Raw genomic sequence first — 22,388 nt, forward strand, 5'->3', positions numbered from 1 at the left:
TTTCCAGCTTCCTGTGTCAGCACACACCGTCCTCTAGATGTCTTGTTCCCCAAGCCCTGGCTGCAGTGTCACCGTAAATCCAGGAGACTCAGGGGCGGCAAGTAGAAGAGAACGCGGGAGAGGGCGAGGAGCCGCCGGGACGCCCCTTCCTGGAGCCCTGGGTACCCGGGTCCCCCCTCCTCCCGTCTTCACCTGCTGCGGGCTCCGCCCCCGCTCCGCCTCGGCCGGCCTCTGCTCCTCCCCCGACTCCACCCCCCGTACCCCCAGCCCGGCCAGAACGGCCCCCGGGACAGAGCGACGCGGAACCCCCGGGCGCCTGGGTCCCCAGCATGATCCTCGGTGAGTGGGCTCTGCGGCTCCAGGCTCCTGGGTCCCTCTCAGTAGGTCACCCCCCAACCTCCCGCACCGCGGTGACTGCGGCCGCCTGTCAGCGACCGGTTCCCCCTCCCCCTTCATCTGGCTCCACATCTGGGGCCCCCTCCTTCCCCAAACTACCGCTTCTTCTCCCGGTAATCCCGGGAATGGTAAAGGGGGAGGCAGAGCCGAGTGAGACCCCAGCCCCACAATGAGCACATTGCGTATTCATGAGCCTCATGAATATTATATGACTGTCTACGAGCGGCTGGGGGAGGGGGCTGGCCTTGGCCTGGTGGAGTTGAGCGAAAGGTTCTGACCCGCCCCCCCTCCGCACTCCCACCCTTAGCTCAAACACTCCGACCCGCTTCTGGGCCCAGGATAAGAGGGAAAGGAGGAAGTGGGGGGCGGGCGGGGGTAGAAGATGGTGGGTGTAGCTTCGAGGTGTGTGTGGTGGGAGGTGGGAACCTGAGGGCTGAAGATAAGGAGTCTGGGGAGAAGCACGGGTGGAAACTGGCCATCCCAGGGCCCCTGCGGCTTGGATCCTGCCTCCGCAGGATCCTGCCCCAACACGCCGGGACCTGCCCCTCTCTCTCCCAGCTCTGGCGGCCCGGGCCCTTCCTTCCCGGCTTCCTTCTTCTTCCTTCCTCCCCCACCCTACCTCCACCCCTGCCTTGGGCCGAGGGGCACCTTCAGAGGAAGGGGCGACGGAGAGCATCAGGATGGGGGAGGGAGACTCCCGCGGGGCTCCGCCATCCCTTCAACCACAGCCACCCCAGCCTCATGACCTACATGGGAAGGGAGCCCCGAGTGGGGGAGGAGAGGACTCTCAAGATCCGGGCTCCAGGCCCCTGCCTCCACGATAGTCTACCGGTGGACTGCTGTGCTTTGTCCTCTAACCTCTGATCTCTGCCCTGGCTAGGCCGGTTCCTGGGCCCTGTTTGTGATGGGAGACTGCCCACCAGGTCAGGCACCTGTGGGCTCCCCGCCCCCACCGGGACACCTGGCTCCATGCTGGCGCTCCAGGGCTTGCCTGGCTCCCGCCTCAGCCCTCTGCTGGTGCCTCCTTGGCTCTTTTGCTTTTCTGCTTTGGCTTGACCCCTATTGACTCCCACTAGGGGTCTCTCTCCCCTCCTGCCCTCCTCCTTCCATCTCTTTCCCTCTCCTGTATCTCCTCACTCTCACCACTCCACATCTGCCTCCCTCCACCTGGCACTCCATCAAATCCATTAAATGAATGAGCGAACGGAGGCACAAATGACTGGTTGCTTGCCTTCCTTCCCAAGAGGATCTCTAGCAGGGAAGAGACTCCCCTCCCATCTAGACAATCCCTACCCTTGTGTGACCCCCACCAACATACTTGGACTCAGGTCCCCAGAGCACAGACTCCACATTCCTCCAACCTGTGCAATCCCCCACACCCTGGCCCCACCCTGGGCACGAACCCCAGAGGCAGCGTCACGCTTGTCTGGGACAGGCCAGTTGGAGCTGTGCTTCTCCTAGTCAATAGGCCCTGGAGAGGACCTCTGCTAGCACCAGACCAAGACCCCACCACAGGAGGAATGCCCGGGGCCACCAATTGGACCCCCACCACATCTCCCTGAGGGCAGACACTGTAATTAACTCCCTCCTTGTGCCAAGCCCATAGAGCGGTGTGAAGCCTGGTGGGCCACACACCTAGCTCTCTTAGACAAGGAAAGAAAGAGAGAGGAAGCTGCCAGCTGGACCTCAGGCCCATTCTAAGGTTTTCAGGTTCTAAATGCTGAGGTCCACTGAAGCTGCGTGTGGGTGTCCTGCCCAGCAGGCGAGGCCCAGCCTGCTTGCTCAAGAACTAGACTGTGGGCCCAGGTTTAAGGTGGTGATTCTGGGCTCAGGTTCCCTATTCTGAGCTTTTCTTACGCTCCTCTGCAACTGGGCCCTTAGTGTGGTGTTGTGGGGGTTGGGGGCATTGAAGGAGGCCTCTCCAGTCAGGCTGGGGAAAATTTTCCAGGGGTCTTCCTTCTTCTTTTCCTGGCCACCTCCTCCCTTTAGGCCCTGCCCCCACCCACATCCACCCCAGGGTTATTAGGGATGATGTTTTGAGTAGTTGTTCATAATCATCCCCTTGTTGCTTTCATCTCTGACTTCAAAGCCTTCCCAGCACTCAGCCTGCCTCCTGCCAAGACGGGGAAAACTGAAGCAGGAGATAGATACCTGAGAGCTGGTCAAGAAAGCAAGATCCAGGGGTTCCAGGCTCTCCCCCCAAAACCCCCAGTTTTAAAAATGTCTGGGGTTTAGAAGAGACCAAAAGGCCTACAGAGAAAAAAATGGATTAGAGATGAGATTCAAGTCCAGATGCCAATCTCATTTCTCCTTTGGCCCCGGAGCATAATTCCCACTTTAACACAGTGCTGACCCCTTGTTTTTCACAGCCATGGGCCCTAACACATTTGCCACCCTCACCCCAAATCCTCTCTCTGATTTGAATCTCATCCCGGTCTAATCTCCAGACCAACACTAACCTGCAGCCCTACCCTAGCACCCTTCCTGGATCCTGTTCCTAGCAGACGCCGCCACTCCCAGAGCCAGCTCACGGCAGACACTCCCATTCTTTGCCACAGGAGCTTCAGGCCCCAGGCCCACCTAAGAGAGTCCAGGGCTGGGACTCCCACCTGGTCAGAGTTTCTGGGGAAGAGAGGAAGGAAAGGACCAGCCCTGAGTGGGATGGAAGGAGTCTGACCTGGCTTGGTTGTGGCTTGGTGCTGGAGGGGAAACCTGAACAAGATCAAAGTGCCTAGGGCCAGGTAGGGCGCAGAAGTGGACAGATGGACATGCATCCAAGGGACTGAGACCTCACCCCCCTAAAATGGTTGGGAACAGTCTTTAATAAAGCATTCGGCTTCTCCCAGCAGAGTTGGGTGGGGCTCTATCTGCTGGAGGTAATTACTCTAATGAGTTTCCCTCTGGAGTGGCCTGTCCCAGCCAGGCCCCAGCTCCTCCCTGCCCTGCTTGACAGGGTGTGCACGCCCACAGGCCTGTGCACTAGCGCACACATACACACTCCAATTTGCTGTCTACCTCCTCTTCCTCCAAACCCCCCTGAAGCCCTCACCTAACCAGCCATCAGGAGCCCCAGATTTCCTGCTTCATTTCCTCCTGCGAAGCCCTCTTTATATTCTTGCCTTTCCCTCTTCCATCCCTAGTAAAGTGTGGTGCCTGAAAGCCCTGTCTGGAGCCAGCCAGCTAGATTCAAATGCCTTACTAGCTGTGTGACCTTGGTCAAGTAACTCCCCCTCTCTGATCTGATGGCCGTCATCTAAAAGATGAGGATTTGTTTATTTAGCAAACATTTCTTGAGCTTTCTTTGTGGCAGGCCAGCACTGTACATAGATTTGTTCTATCTTTTCAACAACTCCACTACGCAAGATACCATTGCTCTCTTTTGATAAAGGAGAAGTGAGACAGAGAGAGTTCAGGAAACAAGCTAGTCACCCAGCTAGTGAGCAGCGGAGCCATCCACAAGGAGGCGTGTGTGTACAGTGCCTGGCATACAGTGGACCCTCAGAAAGTGGCAAGTTATTAATAAAGTTATTAATTATTCCTCTCCAAGAAGGAGAGGAAAGGACTGAGGCTTGGGCTCCCAGACCAAGGGCCCTGTTTCTGCTCACTGGGTCCATAAAAGCTGCCGTCTGCCGCCCTTCCACCCCAGATCTCAGTGGAGTGGACCCAGGACTCTGGGAAAGAGACACACGAATCTCTAGCTGCCCATTTGGGTTCCTCACTTCACTGCATCCTTAGCTCCTTCCTCCCACTTCCCCTTCCCTCCCCCCACCCTTGGGCTCATGTCAGTGGAAAAGATGAGTTGCTGGCCAGAGGGAACCAAGTGGTGGCTACCCCTTTTCCTCCAGCCCCAGGAGGTGCATGGAACTTGTTCTCCGTTTCCTGTCCTTGGACAAGATGGAAGCCTTGCTCATATCTTTGCTGAATTCAGAGTTAGACTGGAGCACTTCGGGGTTATTAGCAAAGGAAGAATTTGCTACAGAGGGTGACAGATCTTCATTGAAATCTCAGCCCTGATACTTACAGGCTGTGTAATATCAACCAAGTCTTTGTAACTCTTCCGAGCCTCAGTTTCTTCATATGTCAAATGGTTAAAACCTAGTATTAGCTACCGCATAGAATGGTTCCCTCAGAGATGAAATGTGCGAATACTCAGAATGCCTGGATATATTTGTTTTTCTGTCGCCTTTTGCGGAACTCACCTCTCTCCTCTGAGATGGGTGTTTGAGGGGCGAGGACCTGGAGAGTCCTGAGCCAGGGAAAGGGTCAGGGAGCTGAGCTGCTGCCCCCCCTGGGGCCGGGGCAAGTGCCAGCCCCGAACCAGCTGCTCGGGGTGGGTGCTGGGTGCCGGGGACTCTGGGAGTGCTCAGGTTTCTCTCACCATTCCTGATGCCGCCCGGGGCTCGTTAAGGCTGCCCTGGCCTTGTGTGCCAGGCAGGAGGGGGTGGGCACAGAAGGGAGAAGCCACGGGGGGAACAGAGGGGAAGGGGAGATGGTCACCCTACCCCATCAGTCTGTCCATCCCTCTTTCTCCTCTCTCGTTCTCTGTTTTCTGGTCTTTCTGCCCTTGTCCCTAGCTCTGTGTCCAGCTTCTCTGCGGTGTTCTGTTTCTCCCTCATTTTACTCTCTTCACCTCTCCATTGTCCCCTATCCTCTTCTCTCTCAGCGTTTATGTCCCTTTTCTCAGTCACCTATTCCTGCTTCTGTCAGTCTTTCCCCTTCTCTCTCACTCACTTTTGTCTGCTTGTCTGTCTGTCTCTCTCCTGCCCCACTATCCCCTCTCAACCTCAAGGTGAGGAGGGAATGGACATGACTTACAGACCCCCAGCTGCCCAAGGGCCAAGGCTAAGCATCCCACCCTTCTCCTTCAGCCCTTAGATGTCTGCCGCCCAAGCTCCCAGCAGCCTTGACCCCTCTCAGCCTCAGGCCCCTTGGCCACGCAGTCATAGCAGTGGGTGAAAAAGGCAGACCCCTCCAACCTTCCTGGACCAGCTCCCTGCCCCCAGCTGTGCCTGAGCCCTCCCCACCCCCTCCCTCTTGCCTCTGATTCCCCTAATCCCTGCTCCCCCGCCCTCCCCTCTGCCCCACTTTTCCAGGACTCTGATTGGCTGGTTCTACTGACTGGACTGGGGTTGGGGGGGGCTGGCAAGGGACGGGGCAGGGGGCAGAACCAAGGGAAGGGGACGCTGTCAGGCCCAGGCCCCTGGGGGGCCAGGGCCAGGCCACTGCCTGGGGGCAGAGGGCACCAGACACTGAAGGTATGAAAGGGGGCCGTCTCTGAAGGGAGCAGGAAAGGATCTGGGTGAGGGGGGACCCTCTGCCCCAGTGAGGTCAAGGGAGGACGGGGCTAAGCTTGCAGCCTCCTGGGTTTGCCTTTGTTCCTGGGAACCCCTGGTGCTGGCAGGGGGTTGCTGGAGCCGTGAAGGGCAGCCAGAGTTCCCTGACCGGTGGACAGTGAGATCGCAGAAGGGAGCTGGGCCAGCGGAAGCCCAGAGGGGTCCTTAGGGCCTTGGGGACCACTTCGTGGAGCCTGGCCGGGCTCCTCCCATGGCTCTGGGGGAGGAGAAGGTTTCAGGGAGGGTAGTGGCGTGGCTGGCCTGGACTTTCATTTCCCCTTGGGGTCAGACCCAGGCATTCCCCTCCCAGAGGCCAGTCACAGTTCCTCCTGCAGAGCCGGAGCGAACATTCCGGCAGCAACCAACAGAGGTGCCTGGGGAAGACAGACCAGTTGGGAGAAAGGGCTCTGAGAATGGTCCTAGGCAGCCCGCCTCCCAGAGCAAATGCCACTCGCTGACCCCAGACGTCGACAGTTCGTTAAGAATTACAGTTGGGACAAAATCATAACTCTATGGGGAGCCTGAAAGATTCAGCAGCCCTCCTTCAAATCCAGGTCTCAATAGTCCCCTCTAAGCAGTGGGATGAATCACTCACCTGACTGCTCTCCCTGGGGTAAGCCTTTGGGATTCCCTGGGGGACAGCAAAACCGGAAGAAGGGAGTGGCCAGGGGTCTGGGACTCCCAGTCCTGCTGGTCTGTCAGGCAGCCTGCAGATAAGGCCTGTGATCTTCCTGGGTTTGTAAAATGCCTGAAGGTCTTGGCTGAGGGAGGCTGGAGAAGGGGGAAGTGAAAATCACCCCGAAGGGAAGAACCACAGATCTGCACCCTCCCCCGGCCCACAGGGCACCTTGCTCCATTGCTCCGGAGTCAGTCAGCAGGAGGAAGTGTGTGTAATGGGGGTCGGTGGCACTTCTGAGTTTGGGGGCCCCAGCTGGGGATTGGGACTGCCAGTCTTGGGTGGGGCTCCCAAGTGTCAATCTTCCTGCCCGACATAATGTTTTCTCTGCCCTTTAGGCAGCTTGAGCCGGGCAGGGCCCCTCCCTCTGCTACGGCAGCCCCCGATCATGCAGCCCCCACTGGACCTCAAGCAGATCCTGCCCTTCCCACTGGAGCCGGCACCCACCCTGGGCCTCTTCAGCAATTACAGCGCTGTAAGTAGCGACCTGCCTGTCTGCCTTTGCCACCCTCTCGCCACCTGACTCCTTCTCTCCCTCGGATCCATCCCTGCCTTCTTCTCCTATTCTGTCTAATTCCTTATCTCAGGGCCCCATCCCTCACTTCTAGTCAGTTACAAGCATCGTTGACTTTCTGGTATACTATTGACAACAATATCCATAATAGCTAATAATCGCTGAAGTTCGGCTACGGGCCAGACACGGTGCTGGGTGTTTGATGTGAATCATCTCATTCAGTCCAGCTTCAAGAGAAGTCATGAGACCTAGATTGGGGGCAGTGACAAGGAGATGGAAAGAGAGACTCCACAAGGGCATAGGCAGCCTGTTTGTAAGCTCCATCTCTCTGGAGCCCACTGTTGGGGAGGGGAGGGTTAGTGCGGTAGGGCTTGAAGGGCCAGCTAAGTTGTCTAGATTTAATACAATATGAAATAGGGAGACATTATCCATTCTTGAGCAAGAGAGTGAGCTGGAGAAGCAGTGTTTGAGGCAGGTGAGTGGGGCAGGAGGGAAGAGAGCAAAGGCTGGAGGACGGTGGCCAGTCAGGAGGCTGGCCCTGCAATACCAACATTTGCATTGCACTTTGAGGTTTGCAAAGCATTTTGCATATCTCAGTCTTTATAGCAACCCTATGGGGTAGCTGCCATTTTACATCAGTTTTACAGATAAGAAAACGGGAATACTGACTATAAACAAGGTGCTGTCCAGAGCCTGCAGGGGAGCCTGGAGAGCCAGACTGGGCCCATGACAGCAGCAGAGTGAGCAGAGGAAGGGGGAGAGGTGAGGTGTTTCCAAGGAAATGTTGACAGGCTACGGTGACCAACCAGGGTTTGGGAATCTGGGGAGAAGAGAGAGGATGAGTCAAGGATGACTGCCGGTTTCAGGCCTCAGTGACTGAGACAAAGAAGTTACCTTGCCAGGGGCAGGGGATCGGAGGAGGAGGCTGGCCTGGGGTGAGGCTGCTGAACTCACTTGAAGACATGGTGAGTTGGTGGACCGGTGGGACACTGAGCCAAAAATGTCCAACAGACAGTTGGAACTTGGGGCCTGGAGAGTTGGCTGGAGCTAAAGGTTTGGGGAAAGTTCAGCTTTACTCAACTCAGATAACCCACCATCAAACCATATCCAGTTATAAGCATATTGAGCATCAACTATGCATCAGGCACTGCAGTAAATGGTTCTGTCATGGCCGTCATTGTTGTTTTGGCCACACTGGGTGACTTATGGAATCTTAGTTCCCTAACCAGGAATTGAACCTGGGCCCTCAGCAGTGAAAAAGCGAGTCCTAACCAGTAGATGTTTCTTTATATGTGATCTCATTTAATCTTCATCACTACCCAACAAAGTAGACACTATTATTCCAGTTTGATATATAGGAAGACAGAAACTAAGGCCCTGAAAGAATGTATCTAAGTTGACACAGTACGTGCCTAAGGTATGATTTGAACCCAGAGCATCTAACTCCAAAAGAGTTCTCTTTATACCTGCTGTTCCTTCCAACCTCTTCTCAGAGAATCCAAACCAACATTTGCATTGCATTTTGAAGTTTACAAAGCATTTTTCATATCTCAATCTTTATAGCAACCCTATGGGTTAGCTGCCATTTTATCCATGTTTTACAGACAAGAAAACTGAATACTGACTATAAGCAGGGTGCTGTCCTAGATATGATGGAGATGTGAGGGTAAATATAACATGCTCCAGTCCTAAAGATGCTTATATTCAGGGAAGAAGTATAGATGTGCATGAAATGATCTACAGTGCAAAACAGAGGAAGGGTTAGAAATATGGCAAAAAAGACAGTCACAAAAATTCAACTGAATGAAAAAATTTTTTGAGCACCTACTATGTGCCAGGCACTACACCGGGTGTCAGGGACACAGGACTCAGTCTGCTTGGAGAGCTCACAGTGTAGTAGGAAAGATAACAAGTTAGCATTTACCCTATAGTGTGAGAAGAGCTGTGCTGGAGGCATGCAGCTTGTAGGGCAGCCCAAAAGAGTATCAGAAAAGACTGGCTGGATGTAGTGAGGGACCAACTGGAGCTGAGCAGGGAAAAAAAAAAAAAAAACAGTGGAGGAAAAAGGGATTGAAGCTGGAGCAGGTGACGCTATGATTTGGGCTTTGAAGAATTATTAGTAGGATTTAGAAAGGGACCTCAGAGAATATTCCAGACTGAAACAAGGACTACAAAAGAGCATTTGAGAAACTGCAATTGATTGGATGTGACTGGAGCAAAAGGTGCTGAGAATACTTTCCCCCCAATTTGCATACCTGATTGACACTTAACCTCAGGTCTCCCATCATTGTCCCCATTTATTTTTTATTTTTTGCCACATCATGCAGCATGTAGGATCTTAGTTCCCCAACCAGGGATCAAACCCATGTCCCCTGCACTGGGTGCATACAGTCTTCACCTTTGGACAGCCAGGGAAGTCCCCTTTGTCCCCATTTTATAGGCGAGGAAACACCGACCCAGAGAGTTTAAGTGACTTGCCCAAGGTCACAAAGCTACTTCGTCTATTCACTTGGATAATCCCAGGTTTCTGACTCCCTGGGTTCATGGTTCCACGGCCTCTGGTGGAGACGAGCCATGTAAAGCCAGGACCGTGGATAAGCTTGGAGAGAATGTGACCAGATTTTGAGCAACACCAACTCTGGCATCAGACTGGCAGGCTTTGAACTGATGTTCTGAAAGTACTGGCTGTGTGACTTAGGCCAATTACTTAACCACTCTGAATCTCAATTTTACCAGCTGTAAAATAAGACAGCAATAGTACCAACTCAAAAGTTATTGTGAGAATTGTATTACATAATCATAATGCCTAGCATAAAGTAAGTTTTCAAGGTAAGCTGCTATGATTATTATGTTATTTCTATTGTTTTTATTTTATAGATGATCAGAGAGAGAAAGGTAGTTTGGCCAAGGCCCAAGCCTTGGGGAATATGCAGAACTAGGCAGTCATAACAGGAGGAGGCTCCAGCAAAGGAAATGGAGGAGCCACAGGAGGGGGTGGGGACAGAATTGGGTTTTTGTTGAGTTGGAGAAGCCAAGTGAGAGTGTGTGGCAGGCTGCATCAATAGTGTCAAATTCTGCAGGGGAACAAGGACTGCAGAAAAGCTGCAGACAGGCCTTGGCAGTGGTGTGCAGCAGTTAAGTACAGGGCTTTGGAGTCAGGCTGCCCAGGTTTAAATTCAAATCCCAGTTCAGCCACTTACTAGCTTATGACCTTGGGCAAATTATTTAGCCTCTCTAAACCTCAGTTCCCTCATCTATAAAATGAAGATAATAATAGTACTTACTTCCAATAGTGGTTGTGAAGATTAAATTAGATAATCCATGCAAAGAGCTCAGTCCACAGGCTGGCACATTCCAAGGGCTCAATCAACATTAGATGGAGGTGGTGATATTATTATTCATGGCAGAGTCTCTCCTTCGCTGCTCTAATACTTCCAGATCTCTCCTACTCTGGTAGTTCTTACTCTTTAGACCCCTCCCTGCATTACTCATCCCTCTGCCCTTGAATATCCCTCACTGTCTCCCAAAGACAGCCTCTCTCTCTCCGCATCCTAGCCCCTGCTTCGCTCATCTCTCGGCCTTAGGTGGAACGGAGGGGAAGAGATCCAGAGATGAGAGAGCCGGAATCTCCTAGGATTTATCCAGAAAAGGATGAGGAAATGTTTGGGGGAGTGGGCTGCTCTGCCCTCCTGGCCCTCGTCCCGCAGTGCTGTCCCCACTGGACCGCCAGAGGGCAGCAAGTGCACGAAGCATAAGCTCTTCGGGACGCTGGTTCTCCAGCAGGTGGCGGGCGAGCGGAGCAGGTGGGAAGAGGTTAGGGATGATGTCCCCAGCCTGAGGTCGCTTCTGCCCTGGGCGACCCCAGCTCCACCATCCAGAGGAGTCACTAGGAGAGCAGTGCCTGGCACCTGGGTACCTGGGCTCCGTCTCCCATCCTTAACAGGGGAAGTGACATGTAAAAGGGGCACCGGGGCGGTGTGCAGAGGGAGCAGAAGGGTCGTCTGGGGACTCGAAAGAGAAGCTGTTAGAAGAGCGAGGGTGGAAGGGGTGACAGAAAGGAGAAAGGTCCAAGCTAGAGAAACAGGGTCGGCCATGGGATTGGTAGGGATATAAGCCCCAGCAAGGTCCCCAGTGGAGGAAGCCCAATGGGGCGTCTGGCCCATGCCGCTCACCAGGACCAGGTCTTCCTGGAACGAGTGTCTGGACATGGACACCCCGTCCTCTTTTCGCCCTAGCGCCCCTTTATCCCTCCCGAGATCCCTATCCCCGCCCCCGTGTTCGGCCCTCCCACGGCCCCGCCTCTGGGGCGGGCTCCGGGCAGGGCCGGCGCCGCCTCCCCTTCTCCCGGCCGGCCCGGCCGCACAGCCCCGAGCCACCCGGGCAACGAGCGCCGCGTCCCCGGCCTGCCCGGCCCGGCCCGGCTCGGCCTCCCCGCCCGGGTCCACCAACCCGGGCCATGGAGCCGCGTCCCCCGGGGTCCCGCAGGGTAAGCCACCCGGCCCCTCCTCTCTCCCTGGCTCCCGCCGCTGCCGCAGCGGCCCCCCCCAACCCCCGCCCCAATCCCCGCCCGCAAGCCCCTGCCCGACTCCCTACCTCTCCGCCTGGTCCTCGGGTTATCCGGCCCATCCCCCACGACCGGCGCGGCCCTAACCAATCTCCGGATCCCATCTGGCGCCCCGCAGCCTGCTGCCACCATACTGGATACCCTGGCCTCTGTTTCTCAGATCCTCGAAGTCCCCCAAATCTTAAGACTTCCCATCAGGTCCTACACCTACCCCCTGATTGCCACGCCGCTGCTCAGATCCCTAATGCAGCCCTGACCCCATCTCAGCCTTAGACCTCTTCTTAGCATCCCTCCGCCAGCTTCCACCTGCTCTTTGGACATCCTCTAGCCCCCTCTCTTTCCTATTTCATTCTTCCTGCCCCTCAGGTCTCTCCATCCCCGAAATTCCACCCCCTTCCCTTTTTCGCCTTTATTTGGGGGGGATGGGGAAGTGGGGTGGTCAAACAGGGGCAGCGGTGCCATCAGATAAAGGGCAATGGAAGGAAATATAATCAGAGCCCCCCCCTCGTGTTCCTGATCTGGTTTCCCCCTTCCCTCCCCCTTGCCCTTCCTGATTCATTTTGCCCCAGCTTAGAGGAGCGATTCCCTTTCATGTCTGCTGTTGGAGGGCAGGTGGGAGGGGACTGTTCTGTGGACTTTTCCAGACAGCGTCTAGGCCAAAATCCTAGGGAAGGGGCTCTGGAGTGGGATGGGGTCTGGGAGACGCTGGCCTCCACCCTCCCCAGAGAGCCCTCATCTAGGTCACCAGGGCCTCTTGACCTTGGCCCGGAGCAGCACTTCAGTGGTTCACATTCCACCTGCGCAGGGATTGGGCCTAGGAGCCTTCACCTTCAGCCCGGTGTCTCCTTACTTCCTGGAGGACGGGGTGGGAAGGACCTACCTGGCTGGGTTGCTGCCCTCTTCTCTGCTTACCCCCACCCCTAGCTGGTGTTCATGGACTTAAACCTGAGGAGTGGGGTGTGCAAAGGAAAAGGCTCTTGCCCTGCAGGAAGGACCTAAGCGGGGGAGGGACTGTTGGCAGGGGATGGATGTTGGGACAGTCAACTCCCAGGTCATCCTCAGGGCACTGGTCCTCAGCCACTCTGGGGAGCAGGCTGAGGTGCTGGGTGGGGCACAGACAGAACCCAGAGCCTCTGTGTCCCCCTCTCCTTCCCACTTCTCTCTCACTACAGTTTTCTTTGACTTAGGTTTCCTGGCCCAGATTGGGTTTCTGTTTGGGCTGAATTCCATTCCCCACCCAGCATGTGAGGACATCCAGGAGCTGAGGGGATCCCTGGGGCAGGGTTGGGGGTCCCTGATTATGGAGGACTGTCGGCTAGGGGCTGAGAGTCGAGTGCAGTCATGTGTCTCCTCTTTGTGATTAAAGCCTGTCTCCAACTTGGTCTGTCTATCTTTCTGCCAAACACATCGTACATTCACACCGATAAACACACAGCTGAAGATTGCACAACCTGACCATTCATGGCTTCAGCAGATCCCCCGACACAGAAATGTTGATCCATAAATGATGTACACACAGCACGTGACACGCCTTCACACTCCACCCCTGCACAAATTGATCATAGCCTGCCTAGACACACACAGACACACCCAGTCTTCCCCTGTTTGGCTTTTCCCCAAAAAGGACCCAGGCTTCCAGGAGGTGAAGAGTAAGCCACTGAGAGGGACTGCTTCCAGCCATGGGCAAGCCAGGCAATGGACATTTGTCTGTCAGCCTGGTTATCTGAACCTGGCTCCTGCCTCTGCTACTGCCAAGTGGGGTGGCCTATTTCACAGGGATGCTGAAGCCCCTTTCTTGACATTAACCCCAAGCAGCCAGTGAGACAACTGAGGGGAGCAAAGAGGAGCCAGGATGTGTGGGCTCTCCAGACCGCCTTCTTCACCCTGCTCCGTGTTCCTGTCTCTCACCACTGCCTCCTTGGGAATCATGAAGACCTGGGCACAGGGAGGGCCTCGCCTAAGGAGCTATGGACACCCCCAGTCTCCAGCAACATTTTTTTCCACTTAATCCTAGGAGATAAGGTTTCAGCTCTCATTTGGTTCTAAGCTTATGAGAGATCACCCAGTCCTGCACAACCTCAGCTGCATTCCAGGCTCGCCTCTCCCCAGCCACTGAGGGGCCAGAAGGGAGGAGGAAGAGCAGGGAGGCAGTTATCATGCCTCTGGGCCCCTGGCTTCATCCCCTGATAGCAGAAAGCCTCAGAGAGAAACTCCCATCCTCTTCCCTCCTCATGTGAACTCTTGGCAGGACACTGCAAAGACATCTGCTGATCCAGGGTTGGGGCAGAGGCCGTTCCTAATCCCGCCCAGCCCCACAGCCCTGCCCTAGAAGCCCTGTGACCAGAGAGAGGGAGTTCAGAAGATGCCTGGGCTTCCTCAGGCCAGCCCGGCTTCTTAGCTTCCCCTTATTCCCCGTTATTCACTGGATCCACCTACTCTCGCCTGAGTTCTTTTACTCCCTCTAGAAACTGCTACTCTTAAGAGGTCCAGGGAGTGAGCATGTTAGGGCAACCTGGGGCTCAGAGATGGAAAGCTAGGAACATCTGTCTCCTTGGCTTGGCTTGGTTGAAAGGCCGGAAAAGGCTTTAGCTGAAGGCCCTAGGATCTGGGATGCTTTGGGGACTTCCTAAGTGGGCCTCTGGTGGATTAGCTCAGGAAAAAGGTCATGGTGACAGGATTCGATCTTCATGGTATAACAGATGGATGCAGGAGTCCAGGTTCAAATCCCAACTCTGCTACTGAAGCATGCTGTGACCTTGGGCAAGCCACTTCTACTTTCTGTCAAATGGGAGCATTGAGCCAGTGGCTTTTTCAGGGCCCTTCCAGTGCTATGAAGATTGGGCTGGGAGAGAATCAGGGAACCGAAGCTCGGGGCCTTCTGGCCCACTGAGGAGTGGGGAGGAAGCTCTGGGCACTTTGTTTCAGCCCAGCTGCTGCCACTGCTTGTGCTGGGTCCCTGGCTTACCCCAGCCTGCCTCCACAGATGGACCCTGTGCAGAAGGCTGTACTCTCCCACACTTTTGGGGGACCCTTGCTCAAGACCAAGCGGCCCATCATCTCCTGCAATGTCTGTCAGATCCGCTTCAACTCTCAGGTAAGATACCCAGCCACTCATGCATCCAGTGGGTGGGGCAGGTGGAACAGGGGCTGTGTGGCATCTTGTGGGAGGGTCAGGGCTGGGAGCTCTGGGTGAGGGGTGGGGATTAAGGGGGTCTCAAAGGATACTGCAGGAGGGGCGGGAATGATGGAAGCCCTCCGGAGGGACCAGAGATCTTTCTTGGGGGACTCAATTCAACTCCTAATGTTTCCAGATACTTTTCCCTCGCCCTGTAACTCAGGGACTGAGGCATTCCTGCCTCAGAACTTCTTAGAACGCAGGTGGCCGTCTGTGTCCGGGTGGGAGCGTGGCCTCTGGCCCGCTGGTCTCGGGTGTGGGGCTAATTTGTGTCACCGGCCCCCCTGCAGAGTCTGTGTTCCTTCCTTGTTGTTGTTCAGTCCCTCAGTCGTGTCCGACTCTGCAACCCCAAGGACTGAAGCCTACTAGGCTCCTCTTGCCTGGAATTTTCCAGGCAAGAATACTGGAGTGGGTTGCCATTTCCTCCTCCAGGCGATCTTCCCGACCCAGGGATCAAACCTGAGGCTCCTGTGCTGGCAGGCAGGTTCTTTACCACTGAGCCACCAGGGAAGCCCAGTGCCCTCCTTGGCCTCTGCGGAACTCCTCCCAGCACCCCCCACTTCCCTCTAACCTCCTGGTTTCCTCCTCTCTCCAAATCACACCCAAGGCCTGGCCCCTACTGCTCTCCTGTGAGAAAGTCTTTCCCATGGGAGAAGCCATCCAAACCTAGGTGTCAGAACTGATGTATCTGGCCTCCCAGATTATCCCCCTTTGAGGCTCCCTTTTCTATGGGTCTGTAGGGGACTCTGTGGGGTGCAGGTTCTAAGAGCTTTTGGAGAAAAACAGCACAGCCTCATTCTGCTGAGTAGGGGAAAAGAAAGCATGTTCTATTTCTCTCCCCAGTACACACACACACACCCACACACACGCACACACCATGCTGCCAGACTCTGCACACCACTGCCCCACCCTGGGCTGTCAGTCTTTTCCTGCCTATCCACACCTTTTATTTCTGCTTTACCCTGTCTGGATGTTTTTGTGGTTCCAGGATTGTGTATTCTTAGCAGAGGAGGCACGCAGGGTTGGGGTGGAGCCAGGACCAACTCAGATTTAGACTTCACCTTGACCTTGACTCCAAGAACCCCCTCTCTCAACCCTGGCTCCACTCACTGTGAGACTGGAGGGGCCAGGGCCCAATGGTGGGCAGCCCTCCCCTCTCTCTGCCCTCTCACTCCCCCCACCCCCACCCCCAACCAAGCAGCTCTGTTTTGACAGCTGTCTCTGTTGCTGTCTCTGTCTCCAGAGCTGGGCTTGGGGCCAGGGTCCTCCAGGGTGTCCACAGAGGCCTCAGGGAAAATGAGACCAGGGGGGAGTATTCAGGGTAGAGCCCAGACTTCAGTGCTCCTGGGACTCCCAGCTTGAGCATGGAAGCAGCAAAGCTGGATGCTGGGGCCAGGGGACACAGGCGCAGAGAGGAGATGCAGACTGGCTGGATTGCTCGGCCCCTCCCATTTCCCCTGTTGGAGCGAGTGGGCTTCCCAGGTGGTGCTAGTGGTAAAGAACCCACCTGCCAATGCAGGAGACATAAGAGACTCGGGTTATGTCTCTTCCCTGGGTTGGGAAGATCGCCTGGAAAAGGGCATGACAAACACTCCAGTATTCTTGCCTGGAGAATCCCACGGACAAAGGACCCTGGCTGGCTACAGTCTACGGGGTCACAAAGAGTCGGACACGACTAAAGCGACTTAGCATGCATAGACGTGAGTTCCCTTTCCCTCAGCCCTGGACAAGGTAGGAAGCCGGAGTCAGCAGCCAGGAGCTGGGTGAGGTGGTGGGGTAGAGCCCGGGCTAGATGGGGACTGAGGTTCCCCACAACTGAGCCCAGGAATAATCAGGGCTCCTCAGTGTGGGGCTTTACATATCCCTGGTGTGGGGAGAGCTTTTACTGTAGCCCGCTGAGACCACCCCAGGATCTGATACATCCGTGGGAAGAACATTCAGATGAAAGGTGATCTCAGATTGCCTTCTCTTCCTCCATCTCTGAAGAGCCAGGCTGAGGCACACTACAAGGGTAATCGCCATGCCCGAAGAGTCAAAGGCATCGAGGCTGCCAAGACCCGAGGCAGGGAGCCCAGCGTCCGGGAACCAGGAGACCCAGCTCCCCCAGGCAGCACCCCCCCAAATGGAGATGGTGTAGCCCCCCGTCCAGGTAAGTCCAACACCCCTACACCCTTCAACGGATCTTGTCTCCTCCATTCTGTCCCCACTCCCAGAACTCTCCTTTGCTTTCATCTCTCTTCCTCAGCCCCCACCCCACCCCCACCCAAGGTGAGTCCTGCAGCCAAACACAGTGATGCAAAATTTCCATCCTGTCACCCCGACTCCCGCCCCAGCTCCTCAGCAGAGTCCCCACTCTCTGTCCTCCCCACTGCCCAGTGACTCAGAGAGGGGCTAGGGTGAGGCCACCTGGCAGACTTCCTCAAGAAAAAGAGAACCACCAGATGCAGGGAAAGGCCCCTTCATGGGGCAGAGGAACAGGGGAAAGAATCAAGATATCTGAGGGCCTGCCCACGGAGGCTCCCCGCTCCACCAGGGAGGACTGAGCCCAGGAAACCCAGGCAACTCCCTGGGTAATCTTGGGTAGATCTTTTGACCTCTCTAGGCCAGAATTTTCTTTCTGGGGACATGAGGGCCTGAGACTTGAAGATCTGTGAGATTCTTTCTCCCTCATGGCTGATGGCCATCCTCAACCATATTCCCAGCCAAGAAACCAGAAAGAAGGAATATCAAGACAGGAAGATCTGAGCCACCCCCATCCCCAGGATTACCACATCAGATGTCAGTCAGGGTCAACTTCGGGGAGATTCAGCAAACCCATGTTCTTGTCCTTGCCTGTCCTTCCTGCCCCACCCTAAGAATGAGAACCAGGAAACAGGTCCCCACTCTCACCACACACACACACACACACACACACACACACACACACACTCACACCGTCCTCAGGGATGCACGGATAGGGCAAGCAGGTGAGCTGAGTTCTACTTGTGTTCTAGCTGCTTCTTAGCCTGAACATCTTGTGTTTATTTGGTAATGTCTCTGTCAAAGGGGCTGACGATGGTGGTGATGTAGCTAACACTGCCTGTCTAGCACCATTCTCAATGGTTAATGTATACTACCTCACTGAGTTCCTGGGGTACCTCTCTAAAGAGATAAGGAAACCTGTCCTGCTTTTGAAAGCCAGGAGGCCTGTCCAGATTGAGATATGAGTGTGCTGTCTGGATTGGGACGGACATAAAGGATGGCAGAAATGAGGAAGAGAGGGGAAAAAAAAACAAGAAAGATCCCAGGATGGACCAACAAATGGACATCTGCATGGCTTAGGGGGGTCCCCTCCCACCAGCCCCCCATCCCCACCCCTACTCCCACCCCCGGCCTCTCCCTGACCCGGAAACTGGATCAGCCACTGGAGCAAGAATGGGAGCGCTTGAGTTTCCCCTGTGCAGAGGCCAGAACCCAGCGCTGAGGACTGGGGCCTGTGCATCTTTAATCGAGCCATGAATTATAGAGCAGCCCACATCCCTGTTTCTTCCCTCTCCGGTTCTGCTGTTTCTGTTTCCCTTTCGCCATGTCTGTGTGTGTCTCTCCCAGGCTCTCCTCACCTCGCTTCGGCCCCTTCCTAGAGTTCTTTGGCATGCCTCCCCAGGGACTGGGCAGGCCTCTGAGAGGGGGCTGGCCGGGCGGAAAGCCCAGGCTGGCTGGCAGGCCTTGGAGGGGAGATTCTTTGCTCCATGCCCCTCTCCCCCTGGCTAGACTGGCTGCCAGCTTCACCCTGGCTGAACGGGAGGCTGGTGGGTCTGGACCCGTCAGCCTCCCAGCTTACAAAGAGCGAGCCAGGCGCCGGAGTCTCACACCCAGCCTGCGGCAGCTGGACCACACGTGGCTCTGAACCACATGTGGCTCTGGTCCAGGACATGAGTGCATGCATGTTGTCACAGGGTGGGGACTCCTGGGCCCCTGCCCTCCAGGAAATGGGGGTAGGTCTCCTCCACATAAAGAATCTTCTCCAAAAGCTATCTGGGATGATCCCTATGTTTCTCCCCCAATGACAGTTTCCATGGAGAATGGAGTGGGTCCAGCTCCAGGATCCCCAAAGAAACAGCCTGGCTCCCCATCCCCTCCCAGCGTTCCGGAGACTGGTCAGGGTGCAACCAAGGGTGAAGGGGGGACTCCAGCCCCAGCTTCCCTGCCTGGGGGTAGCAAGGAAGAGGAGGAAAAGGCCAAGCGACTGCTCTACTGTGCTCTGTGCAAGGTGGCAGTGAACTCCCTGTCCCAGCTCGAGGCACATAACAAAGGTACGGACTCCCCTCCCATCCCTGCAAGGCCCTGTCCTCACCCCGCTACTGCCCCCTACCTCCCAGTTCTGCGGTTTCCCCCATGCCTGACCCTCTAAGACCAGCCTGTCTCCCTCCCTAAGCATCTCCCTCATTCCTTAGCCCCTTGCCTCCTCAGTTTCCTCTCCACCCCCTCCCTACCTTATTTCTTGTAATTATGACCCTCCCCTGACCCACCTTTGAAAGGGCTGCAAGGGGCTTGGCAAACCCCCACACTTGATGCAGCCCCTCAATATTGTAATTGGAAATGTGGGTATTTGAGGCCTAGTAGGCCTGGAGAATTTTTCTCCATCCCTAACCCCCTGCCCTCTGTGGGCTCCAGGTACTAAGCACAAGACAATTCTGGAGGCCCGAAGTGGACTGGGCCCCATCAAAGCTTATCCTCGGCTGGGGCCTCCCACTCCTGGGGAACCAGAGGCCCCTGCCCAGGACCGAACCTTCCACTGTGAGATCTGCAATGTCAAGGTCAACTCGGAGGTCCAACTGAAACAGGTGGGTCTGAGGCCCTTCCCGAGAATTCTCAGGAGTACACCTGCTAAGGGGGAGCTTGGGGGAAGACATTTCCTCAGGGTCCCCCTTTAGTGCCACAGAAGGGGCAGGCCCAGGTGCTGAGGTGTGAGCTCCCTGTTTCCCCGTGGCTCACGGTCCCGTACCCACTGGTCCTTACAGCACATTTCCAGCCGGCGGCACCGAGACGGCGTGGCCGGGAAGCCCAACCCACTACTGAGCCGTCACAAGAAGCCTAGGGGCGCTGGAGAACTAGCGGTGAGGCCAGGACGATGGAAAATTTGGCCAAAGCAGGGGGGACCCGAGCGGGGGGGCGGGGAGGAGACGGAATGCCGGCCGCCCTGGGAGAGGTGGAGTTGGCCAGGCCACAGAATGACTATTCCCTCTCCCCTCCCCGCCCTCTTCCCCCTGCAGGGCACGCTGACTTTCTCCAAGGAACTGCCCAAGTCCCTGGCCGGCGGCCTGCTCCCCAGCCCCCTGGCGGTGGCTGCAGTGATGGCAGCGGCAGCAGGCTCCCCGCTGTCTCTGCGCCCGGCTCCAGCCGCACCTCTTCTCCAGGGACCGCCGATCACCCATCCCCTGCTCCACCCTGCTCCCGGGCCCATCCGAACTGCGCACGGACCCATTCTCTTCTCCCCCTACTGACCTGAAACCTGAACCCTGAACCCCCTCCCATTCAACACCCCCCCCCACCTCCAGCCGGGACCCAGGCCTCCGGGCGCCCAGCCCGCCCCTCCTCCCGGCACTCCTTGAATGATCTCTCTCCCTCCCCCCCACCCCGAGGTACGGGGTTCCAGGAAAGGGGAGGGGTAGCGGGGGAGGGGGGCTTCAGAAGGGGGGGAACACCCCAGATCTCAGGGAACCCCGCCCCCTGCCCTTCCCTCTCCCCTAGAAAAGGGGGGGCCGTCTCACCCCCGAGCCCCCTTGGAGACACCCCCCCTCCCAAAAGCCATGTCCATCCAGCCCTTCCCCCCCAACCTAGCACAAAACGGGGTTCACAAGCCATGGTCGGGGTCCAGGGGGCAGAAATGGATTTTCTTGGCAATAAGCGGACTCTGGGACTCCGGCGCCCCCTACCCCAAACTGAAGCGCTTCCGTGAACACCCCTGTCCTCCGCAGGGGGAGGGGAGCAGGCGGGATCCTGGGTCCCTCATAAGCACTTTGGTTTTACCGCCTGCAACCTCACTGTGCCCGCCCCGCATCATGCCCCAGCCCAGGTCTAGCCGGGCCCATGGGCAGCACTTAGGGGCATCTCTGGCATTTGGGTGGGACCAAGTAGATGCCCCTATAGACCCATTCCTTCACCTTCTTCCTTCCCAGTCCGGATTCCATTCTTTTCACCAGCACCCATCGCCCAAGGGGTACCAAGGGGGGCAAGGGGTGTCCAGTCCAAGCCCACCCCCGCCTCGCCTTCCGCAAAACTGTGAGCAAAAAGCAATAGAAGCCTCGCCCCCGCCCCGCCCCTTTCCGCAGGATTTGCAGTCTGTAGCCTCCTCCATCCCAGCTCCTAGACCTCACGGCTGTCCCCTCCCCCCAGACACCTCCACTGCACAATTCGGGCGGGGTCGTGACCTTCCCTCCCTCCACCCCCTGTGCTTTCCGTATCGTCAGCCCTCCCAGCACCGACCCGGGAGAGGGACGGGCCCCACTGGCCTTTCCCTCCACATCAACTCTTTCTGCTTGACGATGTAGCAACCCCGGCCCCCCACCCACGTCTTCCCCTTTTCCCAGTCCCTGACAATAAAATCTGGATTCGTTGCCCTCCGTCCCCCAGACTCAGACTCTCAATCTTTGCCCACTGTTTTGGGGAGCAATTCCATCAGAAGGGGTGTGTGTGTGTAAGATGGGGGGTGGGGGGCGGGGAACGGCACACAGGAAAGAGAGCCAGGAGGAGGAGGGGGACGGGAAAACCGAGCTGGGAGGAGGCAAGATTCGAGGCTTGCGCAAAGCGAGCAATACCCATCCCGCTCAGCCCCACTCCGGCCCAGCTCAAGTGTCAACTTGGCCCTGGGGAATCATTTCGAGTCCAGGTCTCGGATTGCAGCCACGGCTGTTGAGAATTCGTCGCAACTCCACCAGGCGGCGACAACGACATGGAAAAGAAAACCGCGGGGCTAAGACGCTCCAGTGCAGTGTCAGCGTCTCGAGGTCCTAGGGAGACAGGTGTCAGACCTGGTCTCAGACAAAGAAAGGATCCAGACTTTTGTGTCTCTAGTGGGAAACCCACGCCAGGGACACTCAAAGCACGGGGAGATGGGAGGAGGGACCTGGGAATCTGAGCTCTAGGCTCTACTCGGCTCCATAAAATAGTGACCTTGCGGTTAGTCCTCAACTTCCCCATCCGCAAAATGAGCAAGTTTGGGTCTCTTAAAAGTTCGTTTGATTTCATGGATCAACGACTAAAGAGCTGGGACCGTGCTGTTTACAATGATACTGGAATGCCTTCTCATCTGGTTCCCTAAGCGGTCTGTAGGACAGGAAGGCGCACTTCACTAACTGCCTCTCACATGATGCTGGGGGGAGGGGTCTCTCCATCTTCAGAATTCGGCTCAACCACACACTCCCAAGAGCAGCCAGTGCTTCTGTGACCCATCTCCCTCTAGCCCTGCAGGGCAGCAAGAAGGTCAACAAAAAAGGCCAGACCGGAATCCAGCCTCTACGTGGGCTCATCCTGAGTTGCATCTTCTTTGCTCACTTCCACCTCTCTACCCACTTCCCAGTCTTGCGGAAGAAAGGGGGAGGGAAAGTGAGATGAGGACTGTTAAAGAGGAAGATGAGGGAAAGCGGGCCTCCTGAGTTAGTTACCAAGTGGGGGGTGGGAGTTTGCTATAGGTTCAGAAATAGAATCCAACAAGGAGTTTGAGGGGTTTTGTGTGTGTGTGTGTGTGTATT

General features: G+C 56.2%; 1 protein-coding gene across 5 annotated transcripts; it reads left to right on the forward strand.

The window, feature by feature from the left end:
- The first annotated feature begins 233 nt into the window (after positions 1-233).
- On the forward strand, positions 234-21,264 carry ZNF385A (zinc finger protein 385A). Of its 5 annotated transcripts, none has more exons than XM_061415816.1 (8): positions 234-339; positions 6,744-6,880; positions 14,467-14,577; positions 16,645-16,807; positions 18,708-18,950; positions 19,312-19,481; positions 19,659-19,754; positions 19,911-21,264. In XM_061415816.1, the coding sequence occupies exons 1-8, from the start codon at positions 330-332 to the stop codon at positions 20,139-20,141; spliced, it is 1,161 nt and encodes a 386-aa protein (XP_061271800.1). In that variant the 5' UTR covers positions 234-329; the 3' UTR covers positions 20,142-21,264. The 5 variants fall into 5 exon arrangements, with proteins under 5 accessions (XP_061271800.1, XP_061271802.1, XP_061271799.1 ...); XM_061415818.1 differs by lacking the exon at positions 234-339 and adding an exon at positions 5,546-5,651; XM_061415815.1 differs by lacking the exon at positions 234-339 and adding an exon at positions 6,037-6,342.
- Positions 21,265-22,388: the final 1,124 nt, after the last annotated feature.

Source organism: Bos javanicus, chromosome 5 (genome assembly GCF_032452875.1).
Source record: "Bos javanicus breed banteng chromosome 5, ARS-OSU_banteng_1.0, whole genome shotgun sequence".
Taxonomy (NCBI): Eukaryota; Metazoa; Chordata; class Mammalia; order Artiodactyla; family Bovidae; genus Bos; species Bos javanicus.